Source organism: Physella acuta, unplaced genomic scaffold, assembly GCF_028476545.2.
Source record: "Physella acuta isolate Inbredline_101_S28 unplaced genomic scaffold, ASM2847654v3 ptg002022l, whole genome shotgun sequence".
In the NCBI taxonomy this organism is placed as follows: domain Eukaryota; kingdom Metazoa; phylum Mollusca; class Gastropoda; family Physidae; genus Physella; species Physella acuta.
In genome coordinates this window covers 94,514-120,993 of record NW_026733526.1, presented here as the reverse complement: position 1 = coordinate 120,993, position 26,480 = coordinate 94,514, and the positions used below count along the sequence as shown (strand labels likewise).

The 26,480-nt window shown below is 39.9% G+C and overlaps 2 protein-coding genes across 7 annotated transcripts in view; one reads left to right on the top strand and one right to left on the bottom strand.

Moving 5' to 3' along the window:
• Positions 1–26,480, bottom strand: part of LOC131931736 (cilia- and flagella-associated protein 65) — a 98,665-nt gene that overhangs the window by 71,474 nt on the left and 711 nt on the right. For 2 of the 4 annotated variants that reach the window (XM_059288573.1, XM_059288572.1), the window contains exons 2-5: positions 2,322–2,401; positions 979–1,222; positions 691–829; positions 411–544 (exon numbers count right to left, since the gene is read on the bottom strand). In XM_059288573.1, the coding sequence (XP_059144556.1) occupies positions 411–544; positions 691–829; positions 979–1,214 (509 nt within the window). In that variant the 5' untranslated portion in view covers positions 1,215–1,222; positions 2,322–2,401. Of the gene's footprint in view, positions 1–410; positions 545–690; positions 830–978; positions 1,223–2,321; positions 2,402–5,580; positions 5,721–26,480 lie in introns of those variants that run through there. The other 2 variants (XM_059288571.1, XM_059288570.1) reach the window with 2 other exon arrangements.
• The window catches only part of LOC131931737 (protein phosphatase 1K, mitochondrial), a 45,767-nt gene continuing 25,146 nt past the window's right edge, over positions 5,860–26,480 (top strand). The window contains exon 1 of one of the 3 annotated variants that reach the window (XM_059288576.1): positions 5,860–5,941. The gene's annotated coding sequence lies outside the window, so the exon portion shown is untranslated. Of the gene's footprint in view, positions 5,948–26,480 lie in introns of all 3 variants that reach the window. The other 2 variants (XM_059288575.1, XM_059288578.1) reach the window with 2 other exon arrangements.

The window sequence follows — 26,480 nt, the reverse complement described above, 5'->3', positions numbered from 1 at the left end:
ATTAAGATTAAGACAATTACCCTGTGTTAACATTAAGATTAAGACAATTACCCTATGTAAACGTTAAGATTAAGACAATTACCCTGTGTTAACATTAAAATTAAGACAATTACCCTGTGTTAACATTAAGGCAATTACCCCGTGTTGACATTAAAATTAAGACAATTACCCTGTGTTAACATTAAGATTAAGACAATTACCCTGTGTTAACATTAAGATTAAGACAATTACCCTGTGTTAACATTAAAATTAAGACAATTACCCTGTGTTAACATTAAGATTAAGACAATTACCTTGTGTTAACGTTAAGACAATTACCCGTGTTAACATTAAGATTAAGACAATTACCCTGTGTTAACATTAAGATTAAGACAATTACCCTGAGTTAACATTAAGGTTAAGACAATTACCCTGTGTTGAAAACCTCAAAGGTGATGGAAACACTATCTTTGACAGCACACATCTTGAAGTCAAGGTCAATTGGAATACAGATGTCAATCACAGGTAAGATGGCCATTAGCTCCACTGAAAATCTATTCCCATCCTACAAAATACCAACAACAATTTTTTCCCATCAAACAAAATACAACACAAAAATATATTCTCAAAATGTGATCTACATGATTATCTTAACAGAAAAAAATCTATTTTAGAAACAACATCAATCATTAGGGTAGAAGATGTCCTTACCTGCAGTTTGAAAAAAATGGCATCATCATAAGGAACATTTTCCAAAGGCCTGAAACTCACTGGCAATGTAAAGGTAGCTCCAGCACTCAGGAAAATTGGTTTTGGGTACAATGTTGAAAAAAATCTGGACTGTGGCACACTAAAAATAGTTTCAGGATGGTATAGCTATAAATAGGACTAAGAGCCCCAAGAAAAATTATCTCAAAACAAAATATCTGATTTAGTATATATATATATATATATATATATATATATATATATATGCTGACATTTTGTATTTACCATTACCTGTAGGTTAGTTTGATTATTTTCACTGTCAGATTTTTTAAAACCAGATTTTTGGAGTATTCTATTCCCTTTCCCCATCCTTTCCATACAAGTTTATCCACTGCCTCTATGCCAAAGAAAATGGTTTGCTCAGGCAAAATTGAGTTAACTGGTGACATGCTGGCTGGACTGTTGATCTTCCCTGTATCCTTGCTAAGCTGCAGGGCTTGTTGTGGGGCTAGTTCTCCTGTCGGCATCTTTTAGCCTGACACAAATATAAGAAAGATGCTCACCTGATACAAACAAAACATTGAGAGCAAGACACAAAATGTCTGCAGCAGTACAACTTTTTCTCAGCTACAACAAATATCCTTTGTCAACACACTAGCAGGCCTGTCAGGGTAATCCAGTCATCTTTTATGACCTGTCAGGGTAATCCAGTCATTTTTTATGACCTGTCAGGGTAATCCAGTCATCTTTTATGACCTGTCAGGGTAATCCAGTCATCTTTTATGACCTGTCAGGGTAATCCAGTCATCTTTTATGACCTGTCAGGGTAATCCAGTCATCTTTTATGACCTGTCAGGGTAATCCAGTCATCATTTATGACCTGTCAGGGTAATCCAGTCATCTTTTATGAGCCAGCAACAGACATAGTCACAAATACAAAAAGTCGTGAGAAATGTTTTATAATGGAAAGTTTTTTTTAAAAACGACAAATATTTTGCTACTAGACTACTGAAATTCTAGAAAAGTCATCTTGGTACAGATCTCGCTAATATGGTGGAACAGAAAATGATAACAAGACAATGATCAACAAAGTGAGAGCTTGTCTCATTCAACTTTATCCATGGACGTGCATCCATTGCCAGATTTCAGTCTGATTGAATGGAGAAGATCTAATCCATACTAAATATCTGGAAAATAGCTGAGAAACTTGTATCAGTATACTTTACATGTCAACCTGCTAACATTGATATATGAAAGAGAAGTGGAGGTGCGGTTTATATATATATATATATATATATATATATATATATATATATATATATATATATATATATATATATATATATATATATATATATATATATATATATATATATATATATATATATATATATATATATATATATATATATATATATATATATGTATATATATATATATATATATATATATATATATATATATATATATATATATATATATATATATATACATATAAAGTAATAACATTCATCCTCCCACAAATCTTACGTCATGACAAAATCTTAACTGTTACAAAAAATTAAAAAATAAAAACATTGAGCAACCTGCCATACAACTGTATCATGGCTAAACATTTTCAAAATGTCACTTACAGGAAGATTGTAAACAACTTTAATGTATGCAGTAGGATATTGATATTACTTCAAGGACTCCTTTGATCAAGATTACATCACTGAAAGCAAAAATGGATGTGGTCATTGGGTTTGGCCATTTCTGATACAGTTTATTTAATAGTAAAATAAAGTTTTTTTTTTTTTTTTGCTTTAAGTATAGCCTTCTTGTAAATATCTAGAAAAATTTTAGACTATAAATAAAATGAAACTTTCATCAAGCCAATCAAAGTATATAGATCTAAATCTAGTTTGCTTTTAACAAAAATTGTAGATCTAGTCTCCAGCCTTCTGCATGAGAAAACAAATTCATGCCGAGTTCAAGTAACAGCTCCTCAAAACCCAACCCCAACATAACTAACAATAGCTCAATTTTAACGAATAATTCAGTAAGTAAGTAATATAAAAAAAAAAAGCTAATTAATAATTAATGTAATAGCTTATGGTATAGTTCTTCAACTACTATCAATCAACTACATCAAGACTACATGACTTAAGTTATTATATTATAAAAATTAGTTATTGTATTGTTACATTGTTGTACTAAATACCTCACTAAGGTAATAAAGTTAGTAATAGGCCCATCTATATATATATAATTCTCTTCTTGGAGACCATAGGAAACACCAAGTTGTTAGCGCGCTTACTACCACCCCCACCCCTACATGGTCTGGTGAGCTGTGGTTCACTCTAAATGTTTACAATCGTAGAGCCGGGTTTAGTGACAGCTATTAGGGGCAGATAATTTAGTTTGGAACGATTTTAAACTTAGGGGAGGTAACTAAGAGGAGTTTGCTTTCAGGGGGGGGGGGGGTAGGGGAAAGGAGGGGGGGGGGGTTATCGTCCTTAACGAGCTACTGATAGTGTTTTAAAGCAGATATTTTCAGTGGCAGCATTGGTACTGTTGAATTCACAAATTATGAATTACTGAAAAGAAGAAAATAAAACAACTAAATAGCGGTGTATTATACGCCGCGGGTCGGCTCGTATATTTATAATTACATAATTAAAATGTCCAGCAATTTTCTCTATTGAAATTATATGAGATGTTATTAATCTGCTCCAGCCACCCCCCCCCCCCCACCCCAGTTGTTTTATTACATATTTTTAATAAGAAAAGCAAATGCTGTATAAAAACATAATAAAGGAGAATGTAGATAATTAACTGCTTTATAATCTTGTATGTATTCTTGTTAGGAAATCAGCCAACTAGAGCTGACTGAAGATTCTGGCCAATAAATAGAAAAATGTTTCATTTAGCCTACATGTTTTTAAATAAATATACTAAAACTTTAATAATAAATAATAAATAAAGGTTAAGGATGTTTACATTGAATAAAGATAAGTGATGTTTACATTGAATAAAGATAAGTGATGTTTACATTGAATAAAGATAAATGATGTTTACATTGAATAAAGATAAGTGATGTTTACATTGAATAAAGATAAGTGATGTTTACATTGAATAAAGATAAGTGATGTTTACATTGAATAAAGATAAGTGATGTTTACATTGAATAATGATAAGTGATGTTTACATTGAATAAAGATAAGTGATGTTTACATTGAATAAAGATAAGTGATGTTTACATTGAATAAAGATAAGTGATGTTTACATTGAATAAAGATAAGTGATGTTTACATTGAATAAAGATAAGTGATGTTTACATTGAATAAAGATAAGTGATGTTTACATTGAATAAAGATAAGTGATGTTTACATTGAATAAAGATAAGTGATGTTTACATTGAATAATGATAAGTGATGTTTACATTGAATAAAGATAAGTGATGTTTACATTGAATAAAGATAAGTGATGTTTACATTGAATAAAGATAAGTGATGTTTACATTGAATAAAGATAAGTGATGTTTACATTGAATAAAGATAAGTGATGTTTACATTGAATAAAGATAAGTGATGTTTACATTGAATAAAGATAAGTGATGTTTACATTGAATAAAGATAAGTGATGTTTACATTGAATAAAGATAAGTGATGTTTACATTGAATAAAGATAAGTGATGTTTACATTGAATAAAGATAAGTGATGTTTACATTGAATAAAGATAAGTGATGTTTACATTGAATAAAGATAAGTGATGTTTACATTGAATAAAGATAAGTGATGTTTACATCCATGAGGGATCAAAACGGCCAGTGACAAAACAGCTCCATCAAAATAGCACCAAGAAAAGAGCCCCGTCAAATTGGCCCCATCAAAAGGGGACACCAAATATCAAATATTTGACACAAATATATAACAATATACTTCTATTAAAGCCTTAACTTTTTTGTACATTACTAGATCTAGCCACGGGTGATTTTACGTACCTATTCCTAAAGCGATAGATTACCCCTAATTTTAATACGAATACTGACAGTAACTGTGTATTAATATAGATCTAGATACTACAGTAAACTTTGATTATTTGTTATTCTTAAAATGTAGGCTAAAAAGGTAAAACTCCATTTTAGCGTATTTTATTCCCCGCTTCACGTTCACCTCCAGTTGAGCATATTTTATTATAAACAAATGAAATCACTGGGCCTATTTCTTTATGAATTTTTTGTTTATTTTTAAAAATAAATTTTGTCAAAACTTGAGGAAAATCCAAAATTTGGAATATTAAATGTGTAACTAGATTTTAGATCTAGATCTAAATAGATCTAGATCTAGATCTAGGTTTAATTTTTTTTCTTGAAAATATGTTCGTGTCAGTTAAGATTTTCATGGCAATGGGTAAAGTAGAAACACATAATTGCAAGGCATGTTACCATAAATTATAAATTAACTTACATGAACTCACAATGAGCCTAAGCTATGGATGATGTATGCTCAGATGCTGATATTACTGATAATAATGTATAATAATTAAAGTCAATGTGAACTCACTGTGAACCCTTGACCATGTAGGGATTTTTCTCCCGCCGACAATCACACGCTATTTAATTATTTAATTGGAACTGTAGGCCTAGTGCTTATTTATAATATTTTTTTACCTTTTCTAATTAAAACACATTCATAAACAAAACAAAAATAAGTAGGCTAGATCTAGATCTATAATCTATAATTCTATATCTATCAATATAATTTAAATATTTAAGAAATCCGTTTTTATAACATTTTTGTGTGTTTTGGCTGTGTTGAGTGTTGATAATAAAATATATTATAGATCTATATGCTCAACCGGAGGTGAACGTGAAGTGGCAAATAAAATAAGCTAAAATGGAGTTTTACCTCTAAAAATTAGTCTGCATCGTTCACTACGCACCAGTTTGAAATAATAATCATGATACTTAAATTATTCACTGTTCTCGTTCATTGTCCACCATTGGTTCAGATATCAACAATAAAAACATTCCTAGCAACAGGGGAAGTTAGTTACAGGGTATAATCTTCAGCGCTAAAGATAATAATCTCAAGAATTTGTCAACACAATCCATTTTCATGCTAGCCTATACAAAAGCCAAAAAGCCTTGAAATTGAAAAGACAATTGGAATTAGATCTAGATCTAGAGATCTAGTATAGATCTAGAATCTAGATCTGTATTAACATTTTGTCCAGAGTCATTTACATTATTGCAGAAAAAACTACAAAGTGACCGTGGGCCTATCCTTCATTACTTTGTTTTTAGTACTAGATCTAGATCTAGTTACTAGTAGTTACTAGTAGACTTAAGTAGACTGTTTCAGTGTTTAGTTACTAAAATAGTTACTTAGGGTTAGGGTTAGACTAGTAGTTAGAATTTAGAGTTTAGACTTTTTAGTTTTTAGACTTGTCACTTTAGTTAGTCTAGTTTAAGTTAGTTTAGTTTTCAACTGGGTTAGGGTTAGGACTTGGCATGTTTGGGTTAGCATGTTAATGTGTGTTTTATAAATTTAATTTATCATGTCTTTTTAAAGTTATATTTTATATTTTAACTCTTTAAGCCTGTAATTATTTTCACGTTTTACCGGAAAAAAAATTTTCAGTACCCCTGCGGCTAAATGACTCATATCTTTTTACCCATTAATTTAAGCCCCACATATTACATATTAGTGATCAAAATTAATCATAATTGAATGCCCTACACACTGATATAAATTTTAAGGAATTATTTATTTATTGAAGAAATATAATCAGGGCCTACTTAGTTTTAAAGAAGAAAAAATAAAGAGTTGATTTTTTCAGACAAAAATTACGCTTCTGTTGGGAAAATTAATAATAAGAACTACTTTTCATGAGTTCTTATTCATAGAAAACAAAAGTACGTCCATTTTTCTACAAAAATCATAGATAGGATTAGTCTTAGTATAAATACTTTAATTTTGGTAAATTTTACAATGCAGCGACGTAAACGTTTCGACACGGCCGCTGAACGGCATTCCACAGTGTTTAAAAAAAAGCTGTTTTTGGAGTTGTTTTATAAAAAAAATTCTTTAATATACAAAATCAATCTAGTGAGAAAACTACAGGAAGTAAATACAACGAAAATTGGCCTCTCTAGCGTTATCATGACCTACATTTATGATTAAAAACTAGGGTTATGAAAAACAACTAATTAAATAGAGAAAATTTCATCTATCGTGGGGAGCGTCGTTACAGTATGGCAGGCCGACCTGTCGACGGCTGGGAGCATCGTTAAGGTCTTAAAGAGTTAAGTTTTAGTTTAAAATTAAAATCATAAAATTAAAAATCTGCTTAACCTCAACAAGCAGCTGGATATCTAGATCTATTCAATTGTGATTATCACTAAAAATTTAATTTTTTTATTTATTTAAAATTTAAAGACGACCAATGAAAACTAGAGATGTAGAGATCTATCTTATCTATAATCAACCAGGCTTTAAATTTTATGGTTCTAGCTCATTTGGGGTTAAATACAGCATTTAGATTACTTACATGGCAAGCCTCATGTTTTGAGTATTTTTTTAATTCCGTAGAACTCATTCTAAAAAACAATCCAACACCCACTACATACGTAACCAATAAATAAATAAACTCTAATATTATAATATATACCTTATTTTTATAGGCCTAGTAACAGATAATCAGTTAACAAAATATTTTATAATTAACAGACTATACTATTTATGTTTGAAAATACGATTTATTTCGTCTTGAAGTGAGAAAATAAAGCAGTGTTTATTTCCTTTGGGAATAGCCATCTACTGAATGAAATGCCTAATATTTCAAAGCTAAAACATTGGGCGTGGTATAGTTGATAGTGAGGCAGCTAACTTTGATAGCCCTGGATCTCAGAGTCTTGCAATAATTAATTTAGATTGTAATTTCTTTAGAATCTTTTCTTGATCTATTCAAGATTTAAAAAAATAGAATTTTTCAAGAATTTCAAAACATCGTCAATCACGTGATAAATTGCTTATGTTTTCTTGTCTGTAGACAAATAATCCCAGGCCTATAGCATACTTCATAGAATAAACACAACTGCTATTTGCAATTGTCTGTGGCATCACTCCACACCCCCACCCCACCCACCCATCTAAGCAAATTGAAAAACAGGCCTACTTCTGGTAATTTCTGTAATTTCTCATTGGCTTATAGACTAGATCTACTGCCACGCATGCCAGATGGCATTGGCTTATACTTATAGACTTAGATCTACTGCCACACATGCCAGATGGCATTGGCTTATAGACTTAGATCTACTGCCACACATGCCAGATGACATTGGCTTATAGACTTAGATCTACTGCCACACATGCCAGATGGCATTGGCTTATACTTATAGACTTAGATCTACTGCCACACATGCCAGATGGCATTGGCTTATAGACTTAGATCTACTGCCACGCATGCCAGATGGCATTGGCTTATACTTATAGACTTAGATCTACTGCCACACATGCCAGATGGCATTGGCTTATACTTATAGACTTAGATCTACTGCCACACATGCCAGATGGCATTGGCTTATAGACTTAGATCTACTGCCACACATGCCAGATGGCATTGGCTTATACTTATAGACTTAGATCTACTGCCACACATGCCAGATGGCATTGGCTTATACTTATAGACTTAGATCTACTGCCACACATGCCAGATGGCATTGTCTTATACTTATAGACTTAGATCTACTGCCACACATGCCAGATGGCATTGGCTTATACTTATAGACTTAGATCTACTGCCACGCATGCCAGATGGCATTGGCTTATACTTATAGACTTAGATCTACTGCCACACATGCCAGATGGCATTGGCTTATACTTATAGACTTAGATCTACTGCCACACATGCCAGATGGCATTGGCTTATAGACTTAGATCTACTGCCACGCATGCCAGATGACATTGGCTTATAGACTTAGATCTACTGCCACACATGCCAGATGGCATTGGCTTATACTTATAGACTTAGATCTACTGCCACACATGCCAGATGGCATTGGCTTATAGACTTAGATCTACTGCCACGCATGCCAGATGACATTGGCTTATAGACTTAGATCTACTGCCACACATGCCAGATGGCATTGGCTTATAGACTTAGATCTACTGCCACACATGCCAGATGACATTGGCTTATACTTATAGACTTAGATCTACTGCCACGCATGCCAGATGGCATTGGCTTATACTTATAGACTTAGATCTACTGCCACACATGCCAGATGGCATTGGCTTATAGACTTAGATCTACTGCCACGCATGCCAGATGACATTGGCTTATAGACTTAGATCTACTGCCACACATGCCAGATGGCATTGGCTTATAGACTTAGATCTACTGCCACACATGCCAGATGACATTGGCTTATACTTATAGACTTAGATCTACTGCCACACATGCCAGATGGCATTGGCTTATAGACTTAGATCTACTGCCACGCATGCCAGATGGCATTGGCTTATAGACTTAGATCTACTGCCACACATGCCAGATGACATTGGCTTATAGACTTAGATCTACTGCCACGCATGCCAGATGACATTGGCTTATAGACTAGATCTACTGCCACACATGCCAGATGACATTGGCTTATAGACTAGATCTACTGCCACACATGCCAGATGACATTGGCTTATAGACTTAGATCTACTGCCACGCATGCCAGATGACATTGGCTTATAGACTAGATCTACTGCCACACATGCCAGATGGCATTGGCTTATACTTATAGACTTAGATCTACTGCCACACATGCCAGATGGCATTGGCTTATACTTATAGACTTAGATCTACTGCCACGCATGCCAGATGGCATTGGCTTATAGACTTAGATCTACTGCCACACATGCCAGATGACATTGGCTTATACTTATAGACTTAGATCTACTGCCACGCATGCCAGATGGCATTGGCTTATAGACTTAGATCTACTGCCACACATGCCAGATGGCATTGGCTTATACTTATAGACTAGATCTACTGCCACACATGCCAGATGGCATTGGCTTATACTTATAGACTTAGATCTACTGCCACACATGCCAGATGGCATTGGCTTATACTTATAGACTAGATCTACTGCCACACATGCCAGATGGCATTGGCTTATACTTATAGACTTAGATCTACTGCCACACATGCCAGATGGCATTGGCTTATACTTATAGACTAGATCTACTGCCACACATGCCAGATGGCATTGGCTTATACTTATAGACTTAGATCTACTGCCACACATGCCAGATGGCATTGGCTTATACTTATAGACTTAGATCTACTGCCACGCATGCCAGATGGCATTGGCTTATAGACTTAGATCTACTGCCACACATGCCAGATGACATTGGCTTATACTTATAGACTTAGATCTACTGCCACGCATGCCAGATGGCATTGGCTTATAGACTTAGATCTACTGCCACACATGCCAGATGGCATTGGCTTATAGACTTAGATCTACTGCCACGCATGCCAGATGGCATTGGCTTATAGACTAGATCTACTGCCACACATGCCAGATGGCATTGGCTTATACTTATAGACTTAGATCTACTGCCACACATGCCAGATGGCATTGGCTTATACTTATAGACTTAGATCTACTGCCACACATGCCAGATGGCATTGGCTTATAGACTTAGATCTACTGCCACGCATGCCAGATGACATTGGCTTATACTTATAGACTTAGATCTACTGCCACACATGCCAGATGGCATTGGCTTATAGACTTAGATCTACTGCCACGCATGCCAGATGACATTGGCTTATAGACTAGATCTACTGCCACACATGCCAGATGGCATTGGCTTATAGACTTAGATCTACTGCCACGCATGCCAGATGACATTGGCTTATACTTATAGACTTAGATCTACTGCCACACATGCCAGATGGCATTGGCTTATACTTATAGACTTAGATCTACTGCCACGCATGCCAGATGGCATTGGCTTATACTTATAGACTTAGATCTACTGCCACACATGCCAGATGGCATTGACTTATAGACTTAGATCTACTGCCACGCATGCCAGATGGCATTGGCTTATAGACTTAGATCTACTGCCACACATGCCAGATGGCATTGGCTTATACTTATAGACTTAGATCTACTGCCACGCATGCCAGATGACATTGGCTTATAGACTTAGATCTACTGCCACACATGCCAGATGGCATTGGCTTATAGACTTAGATCTACTGCCACACATGCCAGATGGCATTGGCTTATAGACTTAGATCTACTGCCACACATGCCAGATGACATTGGCTTATAGACTTAGATCTACTGCCATGCATGCCAGATGACATTGGCTTATACTTATAGACTTAGATCTACTGCCACACATGCCAGATGGCATTGGCTTATAGACTTAGATCTACTGCCACACATGCCAGATGGCATTGGCTTATAGACTTAGATCTACTGCCACACATGCCAGATGACATTGGCTTATACTTATAGACTTAGATCTACTGCCACACATGCCAGATGACATTGGCTTATACTTATAGACTTAGATCTACTGCCACACATGCCAGATGACATTGGCTTATACTTATAGACTTAGATCTACTGCCACACATGCCAGATGACATTGGCTTATACTTATAGACTTAGATCTACTGCCACGCATGCCAGATGGCATTGGCTTATAGACTTAGATCTACTGCCACACATGCCAGATGGCATTGGCTTATAGACTTAGATCTACTGCCACACATGCCAGATGGCATTGGCTTATAGACTTAGATCTACTGCCATGCATGCCAGATGACATTGGCTTATACTTATAGACTTAGATCTACTGCCACACATGCCAGATGGCATTGGCTTATACTTATAGACTTAGATCTACTGCCACACATGCCAGATGGCATTGGCTTATAGACTTAGATCTACTGCCACACATGCCAGATGGCATTGGCTTATAGACTTAGATCTACTGCCACACATGCCAGATGGCATTGGCTTATAGACTTAGATCTACTGCCATGCATGCCAGATGACATTGGCTTATACTTATAGACTTAGATCTACTGCCACACATGCCAGATGGCATTGGCTTATAGACTTAGATCTACTGCCACACATGCCAGATGGCATTGGCTTATAGACTTAGATCTACTGCCATGCATGCCAGATGACATTGGCTTATACTTATAGACTTAGATCTACTGCCACACATGCCAGATGGCATTGGCTTATAGACTTAGATCTACTGCCACACATGCCAGATGGCATTGGCTTATAGACTTAGATCTACTGCCACGCATGCCAGATGACATTGGCTTATAGACTAGATCTACTGCCACACATGCCAGATGGCATTGGCTTATAGACTTAGATCTACTGCCACGCATGCCAGATGACATTGGCTTATAGACTTAGATCTACTGCCACACATGCCAGATGGCATTGGCTTATAGACTTAGATCTACTGCCACGCATGCCAGATGACATTGGCTTATAGACTTAGATCTACTGCCACACATGCCAGATGACATTGGCTTATAGACTTAGATCTACTGCCACGCATGCCAGATGACATTGGCTTATAGACTTAGATCTACTGCCACGCATGCCAGATGACATTGACTTATAGACTTAGATCTACTGCCACGCATGCCAGATGACATTGGCTTATAGACTTAGATCTACTGCCACACATGCCAGATGACATTGGCTTATAGACTTAGATCTACTGCCATGCATGCCAGATGACATTGGCTTATACTTATAGACTTAGATCTACTGCCACGCATGCCAGATGGCATTGGCTTATACTTATAGACTTAGATCTACTGCCACACATGCCAGATGGCATTGGCTTATACTTATAGACTTAGATCTACTGCCACACATGCCAGATGGCATTGGCTTATACTTATAGACTTAGATCTACTGCCACACATGCCAGATGGCATTGGCTTATACTTATAGACTTAGATCTACTGCCACACATGCCAGATGGCATTGGCTTATACTTATAGACTTAGATCTACTGCCACACATGCCAGATGGCATTGGCTTATACTTATAGACTTAGATCTACTGCCACACATGCCAGATGGCATTGGCTTATACTTATAGACTAGATCTACTGCCACACATGCCAGATGGCATTGGCTTATACTTATAGACTTAGATCTACTGCCACGCATGCCAGATGACATTGGCTTATACTTATAGACTTAGATCTACTGCCATGCATGCCAGATGGCATTGGCTTATAGACTAGATCTACTGCCACACATGCCAGATGGCATTGGCTTATACTTATAGACTTAGATCTACTGCCATGCATGCCAGATGACATTGGCTTATACTTATAGACTTAGATCTACTGCCACACATGCCAGATGGCATTGGCTTATAGACTTAGATCTACTGCCACGCATGCCAGATGGCATTGGCTTATACTTATAGACTTAGATCTACTGCCACGCATGCCAGATGGCATTGGCTTATACTTATAGACTTAGATCTACTGCCATGCATGCCAGATGACATTGGCTTATACTTATAGACTTAGATCTACTGCCACACATGCCAGATGGCATTGGCTTATACTTATAGACTTAGATCTACTGCCACACATGCCAGATGGCATTGGCTTATAGACTTAGATCTACTGCCACACATGCCAGATGGCATTGGCTTATAGACTTAGATCTACTGCCACACATGCCAGATGGCATTGGCTTATAGACTAGATCTACTGCCACACATGCCAGATGGCATTGGCTTATACTTATAGACTTAGATCTACTGCCACACATGCCAGATGGCATTGGCTTATAGACTTAGATCTACTGCCACACATGCCAGATGGCATTGGCTTATACTTATAGACTTAGATCTACTGCCACACATGCCAGATGGCATTGGCTTATAGACTTAGATCTACTGCCACACATGCCAGATGGCATTGGCTTATAGACTTAGATCTACTGCCACACATGCCAGATGGCATTGGCTTATAGACTTAGATCTACTGCCACGCATGCCAGATGACATTGGCTTATAGACTTAGATCTACTGCCACGCATGCCAGATGGCATTGGCTTATACTTATAGACTTAGATCTACTGCCACACATGCCAGATGGCATTGGCTTATACTTATAGACTTAGATCTACTGCCAGATGGCATTGGCTAATAGACTTAGATCTACTGCCACGCATGCCAGATGGCATTGGCTTATAGACTTAGATCTACTGCCACACATGCCAGATGGCATTGGCTTATACTTATAGACTTAGATCTACTGCCACACATGCCAGATGGCATTGGCTTATAGACTTAGATCTACTGCCACACATGCCAGATGACATTGGCTTATAGACTTAGATCTACTGCCACGCATGCCAGATGGCATTGGCTTATACTTATAGACTTAGATCTACTGCCTCGCATGCCAGATGGCATTGGCTTATAGACTTAGATCTACTGCCACACATGCCAGATGGCATTGGCTTATAGACTTAGATCTACTGCCACGCATGCCAGATGACATTGGCTTATAGACTTAGATCTACTGCCACACATGCCAGATGGCATTGGCTTATAGACTTAGATCTACTGCCACGCATGCCAGATGGCATTGGCTTATAGACTTAGATCTACTGCCACACATGCCAGATGGCATTGGCTTATAGACTAGATCTACTGCCACGCATGCCAGATGGCATTGGCTTATAGACTTAGATCTACTGCCACGCATGCCAGATGACATTGGCTTATAGACTTAGATCTACTGCCACACATGCCAGATGACATTGGCTTATACTTATAGACTTAGATCTACTGCCACACATGCCAGATGGCATTGGCTTATACTTATAGACTTAGATCTACTGCCAGATGGCATTGGCTAATAGACTTAGATCTACTGCCACGCATGCCAGATGGCATTGGCTTATAGACTTAGATCTACTGCCACACATGCCAGATGGCATTGGCTTATACTTATAGACTTAGATCTACTGCCACACATGCCAGATGGCATTGGCTTATAGACTTAGATCTACTGCCACACATGCCAGATGACATTGGCTTATAGACTTAGATCTACTGCCACGCATGCCAGATGGCATTGGCTTATACTTATAGACTTAGATCTACTGCCTCGCATGCCAGATGGCATTGGCTTATAGACTTAGATCTACTGCCACACATGCCAGATGGCATTGGCTTATAGACTTAGATCTACTGCCACGCATGCCAGATGACATTGGCTTATAGACTTAGATCTACTGCCACACATGCCAGATGGCATTGGCTTATAGACTTAGATCTACTGCCACGCATGCCAGATGGCATTGGCTTATACTTATAGACTTAGATCTACTGCCACGCATGCCAGATGGCATTGGCTTATAGACTTAGATCTACTGCCACACATGCCAGATGGCATTGGCTTATAGACTAGATCTACTGCCACGCATGCCAGATGGCATTGGCTTATACTTATAGACTTAGATCTACTGCCACACATGCCAGATGGCATTGGCTTATAGACTTAGATCTACTGCCACACATGCCAGATGGCATTGGCTTATAGACTAGATCTACTGCCACACATGCCAGATGACATTGGCTTATAGACTAGATCTACTGCCACGCATGCCAGATGGCATTGGCTTATACTTATAGACTTAGATCTACTGCCACACATGCCAGATGGCATTGGCTTATACTTATAGACTTAGATCTACTGCCACGCATGGCAGATGGCATTGGCTTATACTTATAGACTTAGATCTACTGCCACACATGCCAGATGGCATTGGCTTATACTTATAGACTTAGATCTACTGCCACACATGCCAGATGGCATTGGCTTATACTTATAGACTTAGATCTACTGCCACACATGCCAGATGGCATTGGCTTATACTTATAGACTTAGATCTACTGCCACACATGCCAGATGGCATTGGCTTATAGACTAGATCTACTGCCACACATGCCAGATGGCATTGGCTTATACTTATAGACTTAGATCTACTGCCACGCATGCCAGATGGCATTGGCTTATACTTATAGACTTAGATCTACTGCCACACATGCCAGATGGCATTGGCTTATAGACTTAGATCTACTGCCACACATGCCAGATGGCATTGGCTTATACTTATAGACTTAGATCTACTGCCACACATGCCAGATGGCATTGGCTTATACTTATAGACTTAGATCTACTGCCACACATGCCAGATGGCATTGGCTTATACTTATAGACTTAGATCTACTGCCACACATGCCAGATGGCATTGGCTTATAGACTAGATCTACTGCCACACATGCCAGATGGCATTGGCTTATACTTATAGACTTAGATCTACTGCCACGCATGCCAGATGGCATTGGCTTATACTTATAGACTTAGATCTACTGCCACGCATGCCAGATGGCATTGGCTTATACTTATAGACTTAGATCTACTGCCACACATGCCAGATGGCATTGGCTTATACTTATAGACTTAGATCTACTGCCACGCATGCCAGATGGCATTGGCTTATACTTATAGACTTAGATCTACTGCCACACATGCCAGATGGCATTGGCTTATACTTATAGACTTAGATCTACTGCCACGCATGCCAGATGGCATTGGCTTATAGACTTAGATCTACTGCCACACATGCCAGATGGCATTGGCTTATACTTATAGACTTAGATCTACTGCCACGCATGCCAGATGGCATTGGCTTATAGACTTAGATCTACTGCCACACATGCCAGATGGCATTGGCTTATACTTATAGACTTAGATCTACTGCCACGCATGCCAGATGGCATTGGCTTATACTTATAGACTTAGATCTACTGCCACACATGCCAGATGGCATTGGCTTATAGACTTAGATCTACTGCCACGCATGCCAGATGGCATTGGCTTATACTTATAGACTTAGATCTACTGCCACACATGCCAGATGGCATTGGCTTATAGACTTAGATCTACTGCCACGCATGCCAGATGGCATTGGCTTATAGACTTAGATCTACTGCCACACATGCCAGATGGCATTGGCTTATAGACTTAGATCTACTGCCACGCATGCCAGATGACATTGGCTTATAGACTTAGATCTACTGCCACACATGCCAGATGGCATTGGCTTATAGACTTAGATCTACTGCCACGCATGCCAGATGGCATTGGCTTATACTTATAGACTTAGATCTACTGCCACGCATGCCAGATGGCATTGGCTTATAGACTTAGATCTACTGCCACACATGCCAGATGGCATTGGCTTATAGACTTAGATCTACTGCCACGCATGCCAGATGGCATTGGCTTATAGACTAGATCTACTGCCACACATGCCAGATGGCATTGGCTTATAGACTTAGATCTACTGCCACACATGCCAGATGGCATTGGCTTATACTTATAGACTTAGATCTACTGCCACGCATGCCAGATGGCATTGGCTTATAGACTTAGATCTACTGCCACACATGCCAGATGGCATTGGCTTATAGACTTAGATCTACTGCCACGCATGCCAGATGGCATTGGCTTATACTTATAGACTTAGATCTACTGCCACACATGCCAGATGACATTGGCTTATAGACTTAGATCTACTGCCACGCATGCCAGATGACATTGGCTTATAGACTTAGATCTACTGCCACACATGCCAGATGGCATTGGCTTATAGACTTAGATCTACTGCCACACATGCCAGATGGCATTGGCTTATAGACTTAGATCTACTGCCACGCATGCCAGATGGCATTGGCTTATACTTATAGACTTAGATCTACTGCCACACATGCCAGATAGCATTGGCTTATAGACTTAGATCTACTGCCACGCATGCCAGATGGCATTGGCTTATACTTATAGACTTAGATCTACTGCCACACATGCCAGATGACATTGGCTTATAGACTTAGATCTACTGCCACGCATGCCAGATGGCATTGGCTTATACTTATAGACTTAGATCTACTGCCACACATGCCAGATGGCATTGGCTTATAGACTAGATCTACTGCCACACATGCCAGATGGCATTGGCTTATAGACTTAGATCTACTGCCACACATGCCAGATGGCATTGGCTTATAGACTAGATCTACTGCCACGCATGCCAGATGGCCTTGGCTTATAGACTAGATCTACTGCCACACATGCCAGATGGCATTGGCTTATACTTATAGACTTAGATCTACTGCCACACATGCCAGATGGCATTGGCTTATAGACTTAGATCTACTGCCACACATGCCAGATGGCATTGGCTTATAGACTAGATCTACTGCCACGCATGCCAGATGGCCTTGGCTTATAGACTAGATCTACTGCCACACATGCCAGATGGCATTGGCTTATACTTATAGACTTAGATCTACTGCCACGCATGCCAGATGACATTGGCTTATAGACTTAGATCTACTGCCACACATGCCAGATGGCATTGGCTTATAGACTAGATCTACTGCCACGCATGCCAGATGGCATTGGCTTATACTTATAGACTTAGATCTACTGCCACACATGCCAGATGGCATTGGCTTATACTTATAGACTTAGATCTACTGCCACACATGCCAGATGGCATTGGCTTATACTTATAGACTAGATCTACTGCCACACATGCCAGATGGCATTGGCTTATAGACTTAGATCTACTGCCACGCATGCCAGATGGCATTGGCTTATACTTATAGACTAGATCTACTGCCACACATGCCAGATGGCATTGGCTTATAGACTAGATCTACTGCCACGCATGCCAGATGGCATTGGCTTATAGACTTAGATCTACTGCCACACATGCCAGATGACATTGGCTTATAGACTTAGATCTACTGCCACGCATGCCAGATGACATTGGCTTATAGACTAGATCTACTGCCACGCATGCCAGATGACATTGGCTTATAGACTAGATCTACTGCCACACATGCCAGATGGCATTGGCTTATAGACTTAGATCTACTGCCACGCATGCCAGATGACATTGGCTTATACTTATAGACTTAGATCTACTGCCACACATGCCAGATGGCATTGGCTTATACTTATAGACTTAGATCTACTGCCACGCATGCCAGATGGCATTGGCTTATAGACTAGATCTACTGCCACACATGCCAGATGGCATTGGCTTATAGACTTAGATCTACTGCCACGCATGCCAGATGACATTGGCTTATAGACTAGATCTACTGCCACGCATGCCAGATGACATTGGCTTATAGACTTAGATCTACTGCCACACATGCCAGATGGCATTGGCTTATAGACTTAGATCTACTGCCACACATGCCAGATGGCATTGGCTTATAGACTTAGATCTACTGCCACACATGCCAGATGGCATTGGCTTATACTTATAGACTTAGATCTACTGCCACACATGCCAGATGGCATTGGCTTATAGACTTAGATCTACTGCCACACATGCCAGATGGCATTGGCTTATACTTATAGACTTAGATCTACTGCCACACATGCCAGATGGCATTGGCTTATACTTATAGACTAGATCTACTGCCACGCATGCCAGATGGCATTGGCTTATACTTATAGACTTAGATCTACTGCCACACATGCCAGATGGCATTGGCTTATAGACTTAGATCTACTGCCACACATGCCAGATGGCATTGGCTTATACTTATAGACTTAGATCTACTGCCACACATGCCAGATGGCATTGGCTTATACTTATAGACTAGATCTACTGCCACACATGCCAGATGGCATTGGCTTATACTTATAGACTTAGATCTACTGCCACGCATGCCAGATGGCATTGTCTTATACTTATAGACTTAGATCTACTGCCACACATGCCAGATGACATTGGCTTATACTTATAGACTAGATCTACTGCCACACATGCCAGATGGCATTGGCTTATACTTATAGACTTAGATCTACTGCCACACATGCCAGATGGCATTGTCTTATACTTATAGACTTAGATCTACTGCCATGCATGCCAGATGGCATTGGCTTATAGACTTAGATCTACTGCCACACATGCCAGATGGCATTGGCTTATACTTATAGACTTAGATCTACTGCCACACATGCCAGATGGCATTGGCTTATAGACTAGATCTACTGCCACGCATGCCAGATGGCATTGGCTTATAGACTTAGATCTACTGCCACACATGCCAGATGGCATTGGCTTATAGACTTAGATCTACTGCCACGCATGCCAGATGACATTGGCTTATAGACTTAGATCTACTGCCACGCATGCCAGATGACATTGGCTTATAGACTTAGATCTACTGCCACACATGCCAGATGGCATTGGCTTATAGACTTAGATCTACTGCCACGCATGCCAGATGGCATTGGCTTATACTTATAGACTTAGATCTACTGCCACACATGCCAGATGGCATTGGCTTATAGACTAGATCTACTGCCACGCATGCCAGATGGCATTGGCTTATACTTATAGACTTAGATCTACTGCCACACATGCCAGATGGCATTGGCTTATAGACTTAGATCTACTGCCACGCATGCCAGATGGCATTGGCTTATAGACTTAGATCTACTGCCACACATGCCAGATGGCATTGGCTTATACTTATAGACTTAGATCTACTGCCACACATGCCAGATGGCATTGGCTTATACTTATAGACTTAGATCTACTGCCACGCATGCCAGATGGCATTGTCTTATACTTATAGACTTAGATCTACTGCCACACATGCCAGATGGCATTGGCTTATACTTATAGACTTAGATCTACTGCCACACATGCCAGATGGCATTGGCTTATACTTATAGACTTAGATCTACTGCCACGCATGCCAGATGGCATTGGCTTATAGACTTAGATCTACTGCCACACATGCCAGATGGCATTGGCTTATAGACTAGATCTACTGCCACGCATGCCAGATGGCATTGGCTTATACTTATAGACTTAGATCTACTGCCACACATGCCAGATGGCATTGGCTTATAGACTTAGATCTACTGCCACACATGCCAGATGGCATTGGCTTATAGACTAGATCTACTGCCACACATGCCAGATGACATTGGCTTATAGACTAGATCTACTGCCACGCATGCCAGATGGCATTGGCTTATACTTATAGACTTAGATCTACTGCCACACATGCCAGATGGCATTGGCTTATAGACTTAGATCTACTGCCACACATGCCAGATGGCATTGGCTTATACTTATAGACTTAGATCTACTGCCACACATGCCAGATGGCATTGGCTTATACTTATAGACTAGATCTACTGCCACACATGCCAGATGGCATTGGCTTATAGACTTAGATCTACTGCCACGCATGCCAGATGGCATTGGCTTATAGACTTAGATCTACTGCCACACATGCCAGATGACATTGGCTTATAGACTTAGATCTACTGCCACGCATGCCAGATGACATTGGCTTATAGACTAGATCTACTGCCACACATGCCAGATGACATTGGCTTATAGACTTAGATCTACTGCCACACATGCCAGATGGCATTGGCTTATACTTATAGACTTAGATCTACTGCCACGCATGCCAGATGGCATTGGCTTATAGACTTAGATCTACTGCCACACATGCCAGATGGCATTGGCTTATAGACTTAGATCTACTGCCACACATGCCAGATGACATTGGCTTATACTTATAGACTTAGATCTACTGCCACACATGCCAGATGACATTGGCTTATAGACTTAGATCTACTGCCACACATGCCAGATGGCATTGGCTTATACTTATAGACTTAGATCTACTGCCACACATGCCAGATGACATTGGCTTATAGACTTAGATCTACTGCCACACATGCCAGATGGCATTGGCTTATACTTATAGACTTAGATCTACTGCCACACATGCCAGATGGCATTGGCTTATACTTATAGACTTAGATCTACTGCCACGCATGCCAGATGACATTGGCTTATAGAGTTAGATCTACTGCCACACATGCCAGATGACATTGGCTTATACTTATAGACTTAGATCTACTGCCACGCATGCCAGATGACATTGGCTTATAGAGTTAGATCTACTGCCACACATGCCAGATGACATTGGCTTATACTTATAGACTTAGATCTACTGCCACACATGCCAGATGGCATTGGCTTATACTTATAGACTTAGATCTACTGCCATGCATGCCAGATGGCATTGGCTTATAGACTTAGATCTACTGCCACACATGCCAGATGGCATTGGCTTATAGACTTAGATCTACTGCCACACATGCCAGATGACATTGGCTTATACTTATAGACTTAGATCTACTGCCACACATGCCAGATGGCATTGGCTTATAGACTTAGATCTACTGCCACACATGCCAGATGACATTGGCTTATAGACTAGATCTACTGCCACACATGCCAGATGGCATTGGCTTATACTTATAGACTAGATCTACTGCCACACATGCCAGATGGCATTGGCTTATACTTATAGACTTAGATCTACTGCCACACATGCCAGATGACATTGGCTTATAGACTAGATCTACTGCCACACATGCCAGATGGCATTGGCTTATACTTATAGACTAGATCTACTGCCACACATGCCAGATGGCATTGGCTTATACTTATAGACTTAGATCTACTGCCACGCATGCCAGATGGCATTGGCTTATACTTATAGACTTAGATCTACTGCCACACATGCCAGATGGCATTGGCTTATACTTATAGACTTAGATCTACTGCCACACATGCCAGATGGCATTGGCTTATAGACTTAGATCTACTGCCACGCATGCCAGATGGCATTGGCTTATAGACTTAGATCTACTGCCACACATGCCAGATGGCATTGGCTTATAGACTTAGATCTACTGCCACACATGCCAGATGGCATTGGCTTATAGACTTAGATCTACTGCCACACATGCCAGATGACATTGGCTTATAGACTTAGATCTACTGCCACACATGCCAGATGACATTGGCTTATAGACTAGATCTACTGCCACACATGCCAGATGACATTGGCTTATACTTATAGACTTAGATCTACTGCCACACATGCCAGATGACATTGGCTTATACTTATAGACTTAGATCTACTGCCACACATGCCAGATGGCATTGGCTTATAGACTTAGATCTACTGCCACACATGCCAGATGGCATTGGCTTATACTTATAGACTTAGATCTACTGCCACACATGCCAGATGGCATTGGCTTATACTTATAGACTTAGATCTACTGCCACACATGCCAGATGGCATTGGCTTATACTTATAGACTTAGATCTACTGCCACACATGCCAGATGGCATTGGCTTATACTTATAGACTTAGATCTACTGCCACACATGCCAGATGACATTGGCTTATAGACTAGATCTACTGCCACACATGCCAGATGACATTGGCTTATAGACTTAGATCTACTGCCACACATGCCAGATGGCATTGGCTTATAGACTAGATCTACTGCCACACATGCCAGATGGCATTGGCTTATAGACTTAGATCTACTGCCACACATGCCAGATGACATTGGCTTATACTTATAGACTTAGATCTACTGCCACACATGCCAGATGGCATTGGCTTATACTTATAGACTTAGATCTACTGCCACACATGCCAGATGGCATTGGCTTATAGACTTAGATCTACTGCCACACATGCCAGATGACATTGGCTTATACTTATAGACTTAGATCTACTGCCACACATGCCAGATGGCATTGGCTTATAGACTTAGATCTACTGCCACACATGCCAGATGACATTGGCTTATACTTATAGACTTAGATCTACTGCCACACATGCCAGATGACATTGGCTTATACTTATAGACTTAGATCTACTGCCACACATGCCAGATGGCATTGGCTTATACTTATAGACTTAGATCTACTGCCACACATGCCAGATGACATTGGCTTATACTTATAGACTTAGATCTACTGCCACACATGCCAGATGACATTGGCTTATACTTATAGACTTAGATCTACTGCCACACATGCCAGATGACATTGGCTTATACTTATAGACTTAGATCTACTGCCACACATGCCAGATGACATTGGCTTATACTTATAGACTTAGATCTACTGCCACACATGCCAGATGGCATTGGCTTATACTTATAGACTTAGATCTACTGCCACACATGCCAGATGACATTGGCTTATAGACTAGATCTACTGCCACACATGCCAGATGACATTGGCTTATAGACTTAGATCTACTGCCACACATGCCAGATGGCATTGGCTTATAGACTAGATCTACTGCCACACATGCCAGATGGCATTGGCTTATAGACTTAGATCTACTGCCACACATGCCAGATGACATTGGCTTATACTTATAGACTTAGATCTACTGCCACACATGCCAGATGGCATTGGCTTATACTTATAGACTTAGATCTACTGCCACACATGCCAGATGGCATTGGCTTATAGACTTAGATCTACTGCCACACATGCCAGATGACATTGGCTTATACTTATAGACTTAGATCTACTGCCACACATGCCAGATGGCATTGGCTTATAGACTTAGATCTACTGCCACACATGCCAGATGACATTGGCTTATACTTATAGACTTAGATCTACTGCCACACATGCCAGATGACATTGGCTTATACTTATAGACTTAGATCTACTGCCACACATGCCAGATGGCATTGGCTTATACTTATAGACTTAGATCTACTGCCACGCATGCCAGATGACATTGGCTTATACTTATAGACTTAGATCTACTGCCACACATGCCAGATGACATTGGCTTATAGACTTAGATCTACTGCCACACATGCCAGATGGCATTGGCTTATAGACTTAGATCTACTGCCACACATGCCAGATGGCATTGGCTTATAGACTTAGATCTACTGCCACACATGCCAGATGGCATTGGCTTATAGACTTAGATCTACTTCCACACATGCCAGATGGCATTGGCTTATACTTATAGACTTAGATCTACTGCCACACATGCCAGATGGCATTGGCTTATAGACTTAGATCTACTGCCACACATGCCAGATGACATTGGCTTATACTTATAGACTTAGATCTACTGCCACACATGCCAGATGACATTGGCTTATACTTATAGACTTAGATCTACTGCCACGCATGCCAGATGGCATTGGCTTATACTTATAGACTTAGATCTACTGCCACACATGCCAGATGGCATTGGCTTATAGACTAGATCTACTGCCACACATGCCAGATGGCATTGGCTTATACTTATAGACTTAGATCTACTGCCACACATGCCAGATGGCATTGGCTTATAGACTTAGATCTACTGCCACACATGCCAGATGGCATTGGCTTATAGACTAGATCTACTGCCACACATGCCAGATGGCCTTGGCTTATAGACTAGATCTACTGCCACACATGCCAGATGGCATTGGCTTATACTTATAGACTTAGATCTACTGCCACACATGCCAGATGGCATTGGCTTATAGACTTAGATCTACTGCCACACATGCCAGATGGCATTGGCTTATAGACTAGATCTACTGCCACACATGCCAGATGGCCTTGGCTTATAGACTAGATCTACTGCCACACATGCCAGATGGCATTGGCTTATACTTATAGACTTAGATCTACTGCCACACATGCCAGATGGCATTGGCTTATACTTATAGACTTAGATCTACTGCCACACATGCCAGATGGCATTGGCTTATAGACTTAGATCTACTGCCACACATGCCAGATGGCATTGGCTTATAGACTAGATCTACTGCCACACATGCCAGATGGCATTGGCTTATAGACTAGATCTACTGCCACACATGCCAGATGGCATTGGCTTATAGACTAGATCTACTGCCACACATGCCAGATGGCCTTGGCTTATAGACTAGATCTACTGCCACACATGCCAGATGGCATTGGCTTATACTTATAGACTTAGATCTACTGCCACACATGCCAGATGGCATTGGCTTATACTTATAGACTTAGATCTACTGCCACACATGCCAGATGGCATTGGCTTATAGACTTAGATCTACTGCCACACATGCCAGATGGCATTGGCTTATAGACTAGATCTACTGCCACACATGCCAGATGGCATTGGCTTATACTTATAGACTTAGATCTACTGCCACACATGCCAGATGGCATTGGCTTATAGACTTAGATCTACTGCCACACATGCCAGATGGCATTGGCTTATAGACTAGATCTACTGCCACACATGCCAGATGGCCTTGGCTTATAGACTAGATCTACTGCCACACATGCCAGATGGCATTGGCTTATACTTATAGACTTAGATCTACTGCCACACATGCCAGATGGCATTGGCTTATACTTATAGACTTAGATCTACTGCCACACATGCCAGATGGCATTGGCTTATAGACTAGATCTACTGCCACACATGCCAGATGGCATTGGCTTATACTTATAGACTTAGATCTACTGCCACACATGCCAGATGACATTGGCTTATAGACTAGATCTACTGCCACACATGCCAGATGACATTGGCTTATACTTATAGACTTAGATCTACTGCCACACATGCCAGATGACATTGGCTTATAGACTTAGATCTACTGCCACACATGCCAGATGGCATTGGCTTATAGACTAGATCTACTGCCACACATGCCAGATGACATTGGCTTATACTTATAGACTTAGATCTACTGCCACACATGCCAGATGACATTGGCTTATACTTATAGACTTAGATCTACTGCCACACATG